General features: G+C 37.0%; 1 protein-coding gene across 2 annotated transcripts in view; it reads right to left on the minus strand.

The window, feature by feature from the left end:
- PRDM6 (PR/SET domain 6) overlaps positions 1-7,388 on the minus strand; it is a 77,643-nt gene that overhangs the window by 4,280 nt on the left and 65,975 nt on the right. For both annotated transcript variants that reach the window (XM_035310758.1, XM_035310759.1), the window contains one exon: positions 4,708-4,884. In XM_035310758.1, coding sequence (XP_035166649.1) covers positions 4,708-4,884 — 177 coding nt within the window. The remainder of the gene's footprint in view (positions 1-4,707; positions 4,885-7,388) is intronic.

Consider the following 7,388-nt stretch of genomic DNA (forward strand, 5'->3'; position numbering starts at 1 on the left):
GCTTCAAACTAACCTACAAAATCAGGTGTGGCAACAGCTGACCTCCAAGTGCTGGTTCAAAGGAATGCAATATACCATGTCAGGACATCTAGGGGCCATATGTGAATCAGAGAAAGACTATAAGGTTATCAAAAGACATAGTGCTGCTCAGTAAAAGCACTGGTCATGAACACCTCCTTACTCTTTCTGGGACAGGGCTCACTGCATTCCTTAAAAATGTTAGCTCCCATCCTTTATACACTAGCTTCTACTGGTGATGGTGCTCTACCTTCCAAGCTAAAGGCTGTTCTGGTACACTTTCATACAGAGGCAAGAAGGTTGTATCATGCTGCTAGAACGACACTAGAAAAGAATAAATCTGTTGCTACAGCCATTTGCCCTTGGACAGAGGATATGTGCATACCAAGCCCTGCTGTTGGTCAGGCCATGCTGTTTACACTACATAGCCCTTGGGCAAAACTCAGAATAAAGCCTTGGCAAGGCACGTAACTCTCCTAGCTCTCCCCTAGCTCTCATGTATCTGGGTAAATCTTCAGATAGAACCCAAGGTGCTGGGTATTTTCTAGACACTTGCAAGGGATGTGATTAAGGATCACAGTTTTGGATATGTAAGTATTTGTTTTACAGGCAGGGACTGGTATTAGCCCCCCGATTCCTCTCTTCAATGTGACCCAGAGAAGTTGTCGCTAGATACAAGCTGGTTGGAAAGGTGAGGACAAGTGTGTTACAGCACTCATCATAACTACCTCACAGCAGGTGGGAATGGGAGGAAATCAAAAAATATTGTTTCTTCTGAACTATTACACTGTCCCTCTAAAAACTATCCTTTCCAAGCCTATTGTAGCAGAATAACTACCTCAGTAACTGTGTCTATGAGTCTGGGGAGCACTAGCATGTGTTTGTGCATGCGTGTTTCTGTATTACAAGTCACATATGTTTAACATTGTGCAGGAAGATATAATAGCAGTTAAAGAGTCAAAAAGTAAATAAGAGTCCACCTCTGCTACAGGAGGTCACAGAAGTAATCACGGAGACTGAGCCCAAGCCTGGCTTTTAGACTTATGCCAAAATTTTGATTAAGCCTCAAGCACCAATACAAGTATTGGTAATAAAGCTACCCATTAACTGAGAGGCCACTTGATTTCCACTTAACCCTTCTGATGGCACTTGGGAATAATTTAAACGGACATAAGGTAGATTCAAAGAAGCAATTTAAAACTCCTCACACAATTAGATGACATCAGTGACAACTGGGTCCATGTTACCATTTTTCACACCATGCATGTGCCTTCATGTATTTATAAGCAGCACTGTTGTACCACTACTGTCGGCCTCATCATACACAAGACTTCATTCTGCTAGAAGGCTTCTCTATGCAATTTGCTTGTTTGAGGGGATGTAGTGAACAAAATGGCTCTTAAATTCATAAACATCATGAACAATATTTTAGGGGATTTTTGAGGTACCAGGTATTCTGAGTTTGGTTAACTAGCCCTCACTGGTCTGCTTGTTTGCTTTACAGTGCCTTTAAAGTATTGACACTGAGAATTATAATCAGGATTGGTTTAATTCCCAAGTTTATGTCAACCTCCATGAAAGAATTCAGGTGAAGAAAACACTGAGGGTCTATTTTAGAAAAAAAAAAAAAAAAAAATCTCATTGGATATTTTCAAAATATTGTAAAATTTTGTTCAAGAATTACATTTAACACTAAATTTTAAAGTAATTTGAAAGGATTTTGAAAAAAAGGGACAAAGCTGAGGTGTCACTGCAGGTACAACATTTATGTTCAGTCTGAAATGAATGTTCCCAATTTTGCATTTCAGTAAGAAAAGTGAAAAACACCTGGCTTACCCCAATCTGACAATCTTTCCTCCCATTATTTTTGGCTGAGTCCTGAAAATTAAATGTTTGCATATCCCTGACTCTGCAGACAGGTCCTTTAAATAACTTTTAATTTCCCTGAAATAGGAGATGTGAGGGGGAAGAATTTAAGAAAATTAGGATAGCCAATAATTTCCCTTTTTCTCCTACCTTTTAATTTTCTTGAGAGCTTTGCTTCCAGCCGCTAGCAGCCATAGTGGAGTCTTCAGTAAGATAAGAATACACAAAAACTTTGCAATGGTGAGGCTGACTTGATAGCTTGTGATGACATGAACAGGAATCCCTTCTAACTGGACCTGCAGTCTAGGCAATGTAACTAAAGCTTTGACTACAGATAACCTCACTTAGCATTGTTATCTATAAGGAAAAGCAAATAGAAAAGTCTTCCACCATACATACTAAGCTAACTAGGAACTACAAAGAAAGTGTCATCTCACATCTAAAGCTTTTTAACCAATTACAGACTGACTCCTAAATAAGAAATTATTTGAAATATTTCAAAATACTTTCGCTCTCTATCAAATGTACCTTTAAAACCACACGCACACAACATACACTCAGTGTTTGACATTGCCTGCCTAATCCATGCACACTATAATTTGTCCAAATACCACTTACAAACACAGCTGTCTTACTGCATTAGAAATACTGAGATTCCATTCACAGAAGATGCACATTAACTGTTCGGTTGGCTGCCCGTTTTCACCCATGAAATTGAACTTACTAATACATTTAAAATAATGACTGTTATTTTTAAAACAATTTAGCTAGAATTTAAGTAATTTAGCACTTTCCCTGCATGGTCTTTCTTGTTAATAGTAGTAGTATTATTTAATAGAAGTATGTACATTGCCATGAATACAGACAGACCTTTTTCGAGATAGAGAACACCTACCTCAATGGACTTTTCCATTTTGCATTTTTTTTTTGGTAAGTGTACATACAAAATCCCCTTGTAAACAAAAATTTCACAATCAAGATATAGAAATTTTATTTGTCTCATTTATGGTTTCTGTTTACTAAAATTTGATATATACATATATATTATTTATTTTTTTATTTTATTATTTTTTCCTAAGCTTACATATTACCAGATCTGGGATCTCTCCCTTACAAAGGAGGATCTAAATGGTGAGGAGACACCAAGGTGAGCTGCAGCTATATCTTTTTGCTCCAGCAGAGACAGTGGATCAATTTTTGGATAAGTTTTCTGCCTCTCCTCCCCCAAACACAAGCAGGCCTCCATGGGAGGCAACTCTGCCCTTTGAACAGCTTGCAGGATCAGGGCATCTGCATCCCCTTATCTGACTACCAGGGACAGGGAGAACGGCATCCCCAGTTTTAGCTTCATGTGAAATTACTAGTCGTATTACTCCAAATGTTTCAATGAGTCTTCCAGAAAGAAAGTGGAATTGTTGTTTCTTGAATTTAAAGAAAGAAGTAAATAAAACCTAAAAGAATGATAAATTCCATCATTTACATGCATCATACAGCAGCAGTACAAAGTACCTGTATTTTTTGTTGCTCTAACCTGTGACTTTAAGAAAAGGCAGATACATCACAGTGTACATAAATACTTCTGCATAAGCAGTGTGAAACAACCAACCAACCAACCAACCAAATCCCAGATCACTGGTTAATTGTAGTACATACATCAAGATTTTTTATTTATTTTATTTTATTTTTTCCACAAATGAAATTGTACTGTAGTCAAAACTATTTTGGAGAAGGGGAAAAATTACTAAAATAAAGGGGAAAAATAATGACTCTAAATGGGGCAAAATAGCAGATCTATTGGAAACATGACAAAAACAGGATGTTAAGGAAAAAAATTAAGTGGAGTCAACAAGGTTACACATAAGTAACACCTTAACATTAAAAGAAATCTATTTTCCATTTTGACCCGGAAACCTCTTCCATTAATTACTAAAATCTATTTACACAGCAACTAGATAAAATCGATCTGATTGCTCTCACTATTTTTGGCTGACTTTCCGTGGGCTCTCAGCATGCAACAAACTGGCTCTGGTGGAGTCATTGCTGAGATGCTCCAAGTTTCCATGTTTTGCCACCTACAGGACTCTTCCAGCCACAATTTCTGGTATGCAAACTCTTCTGTCCTGGCCATGCAGAGTTTGTCTCCAGGCTCTGTCCCCTTGCCCCCAGGACAGACACGGTCGAGGCCACGCTTTCTCTCAGCCATATATGGAGGAAAAGCACCCATATCGCTGCCGAGCTTGTTATGAGGGGTTCTGACAGGCCCCACGGCAGAGCTCGCTTACACTAACCAGACATTGGGCACAGGACAGCAAAAGTGGGAAAGAAAAAGGGAGAGAAGTAGACTGGGGAGAGGCAGTCCTTGGAGAGCTGAGAGACTCACCTTCTCCCACACTTACTCCCTTTTCTTCTAGGCAGCTTTCAAAAGAAGTCATACCAACATTTTATGCCTTGGTATCGATACATTAGTTTGCTGCCACAGTGGGATTTTTCCAGGTACCGTAAACATTAATTTTGTGTAAATGGGAGGAAATCAAAAAATTAATTGGAAATTAATTTTGTGGTTCTCTGGCAGCAGCTTGTTGTTTAATTAAAACAATCAGGTTCTCATCAGAGGATAGGAAATTGCTCTGGGCCTGCAAGGCACCTAAAAACAAACCTTGTTTAATTCCAATTTTAGTTGCAGCATAAATGGATTTATCTGGCCATGACTTTCCTGACAGCCTCTCCCATGTGCTGGTGTGGACTGGCAGTGCAAGTGAGCAGCAGCTATGTGCTTCCCTCTCTAATCACAGCACGCAAATGCTGCTGGCTTCAAGTACTTACTTGAAGGGCTTTTCCCCAGTGTGTGTCCGGATGTGGTTGTTGAGTGTCGTAGCACCAGCAAAGGCCCGGCCGCAGTAGCCACACTTGAAAGGCCTGTCGCTGGAGTGCGTAACGACGTGGTTCCTCAGCTCCGACGGCTGCGAGAAAGACTGGGAGCAGTGGCCGCACTGGTAGGGCCTGCAATGGGAAAGGGAAACACCGCGCCGTCAGTGAGCTCTGTCATCCCAAGTCGAAAACGACATGGGCAGGAGCATCTGGTCTTCCCAGGAATTTCCAAAGAGAGCTGCGGGGGCAGTTCTTTGGGGCCTTCTTGGGAGACACATACCCAAAGCTTCATGACTTCTTTAGCAAATGTAAAATACATTCGCAGGAATCACCTGAGAGTCTGTGGGCATGATGACCCACAAAACAGAATTCAGTGACCTAGTGAACCAGCAATACACATCAGATGTCTTTCTTATTTTCCCAAACTCAGCGTGGTTTCACTGACAGAAAATTCCTCATACATCAGAATTAAGAGGCTTAGGAAGTTCTCTAACTATTGGTGCCCACCACAGTCTTACTTACAAATACATCTGATTGTTGCAAATATGTTCTATAGGTATTCTGTAACTGTTTGTAATGAAAGTCTTCATACTGGTTTGGAAGAATCTATTGTATTTTATTTTGTTTTATTTTTTATTTTTATTATTTTATTTTATCTCATTTTATTTTTGAGATAATTTTTTTTCAATGAAACACACTGTAAAAAATAACGTTTACAATTTTTAAAATTTTCTTTTCTATTTTCTATTTTCTTACTGCTATTGAAGAAAATATTTTTTATTTAATTAACAGGTTTCTCCCACCCAGACTGAAAATGCCTTTATTGTGATCTTGAAATGGAACCCATAAATTAGGTTTTCAACATCACAGCTTGTTAAAAACAAATATAACAAACAAACCTGAATGGGATGTTACAAATATCAACAAATAACAAATAACAAACGCACTGTAAGCACAGAAAGAATACAAGACAGCAAAGTGAGACAGGACTGCTGAAATGCAAATACCTTTGCTAACTGAAATGAAGTATAAAGAGACTGTATCTATATATTTCTGCTTTGTAAAAAGTGATTTAATATCAATATACTACTTTTTTTTTTTTTTCCTTTTCATATTTCATATAAGTTAGTGACAGTTCTACATGTTCCTCAGACTTTTTGTTAAGGAAACTAAGAATCCAGGGTTGGGGTGGGATTTTGATTATATTTACCCTGTAAAACATTTTAAAACTCAGCTCTTGATGTCTGCATCTCAAGAGCCAATGGCAGCCACCAACTTGCTCTCTCTTTAATAAATGTGTATGCTTAAATGGCTAGAAACCAAAACTATAAGGAAGGAGACAATGGTGACCAAGCATGTACAATTCAATTAAGTGCAAAATAAAGTGAACTATCTCATTTGTCAAGTGAACTGCTTAATTGTGGCTACTTGCATCACTGAACACAAATACTATTATTTTACAGTGCTTCAGAGCATTGAACCCTGATTGTAGAATTTTTTAGCTTGATTAATAGCTCAGTATTGGTCAATAACTCAATAGCTTACAATTTTAATTACTTACATTTGAAAATCTAACTGCTCTCCAACAAGTTTGAAAGAAATATGTAAAACCTATGAATAGGTTACTTAACCTGGATGATATATGCAAAATAATATTTAAGAAGAAGAAAAAAAAAAAAAAAGTAAGTACTGAATATCTATTTATCTATTTTCCTTACTGCAAGACAAGCAGTAACATGTTTGCTAGTCTTCTCTATTTATTTTGCACCGAAAATATTTATCAAAGTTGACATGAAATTTCAAGTGCTGGTAAAACAAAGATGATTTGTGAATGCAGACTTAATTGTTTGGGCATTTTCAAATCAAAAACTTTTAAGCAAAAAGAACACATTAAGATATTCTGTATCCAAGAAACATTGATTTTTTTAATAGTGAAAGGGACCATTAACATCTATTAGCCTCTGGTTATCTATTTTTAACAGCTACCACAATAAATGATACAACACTACATAAAACCAATTAATCTTTTTTTTTTTATTTTTTTTTTTTTTTTTTAACAGTCAATGTGATTAATTTCATATTCTGAAAAGTCACTGTAACTTGTATGTAAATTGTTGAAATTCCAAGCCTGTTGTCAGTGAATATTATGATACCAAGCAAAATCTTTTTACCACCTACACTGGCTCAAAATAAATTTTGAGTTTAAATATCCTTGTTTTCAAAGGATATTAATATACTCAGGACAAATTTCTGGCTGATGCTCAAGACAAAGAGCCCTGTAAAAAATTACCTATTATTAGATCACTTAGACTGCATTTTTTCCATTCATCCATGTCTTGGCAGAACAGCTATTAAAGAAGTTAACCTACTCTTTTGGCAGATACATTTCTCCAATTTATACACATGCAATTCTGATTAAGAATGAAGTGGGCAGAATAATTTTTTCAGGCTAGATGTATGACATCTTAACTAGTTCATTTTAAAAGGAAAGCCTATACATGCATTGAAGTACTATAACAATTTTAACATGCCATATCTAATTTATACAGTAGACAGATTCAAAATATGCCAAATTTTCACAAGTTTTGGATACTACACTATTTTTCCAAGGGGGAAAAAAAAAAAAAAAAAAAAAA

This window comes from Oxyura jamaicensis, chromosome Z, assembly GCF_011077185.1.
Source record: "Oxyura jamaicensis isolate SHBP4307 breed ruddy duck chromosome Z, BPBGC_Ojam_1.0, whole genome shotgun sequence".
Taxonomy (NCBI): Eukaryota; Metazoa; Chordata; class Aves; order Anseriformes; family Anatidae; genus Oxyura; species Oxyura jamaicensis.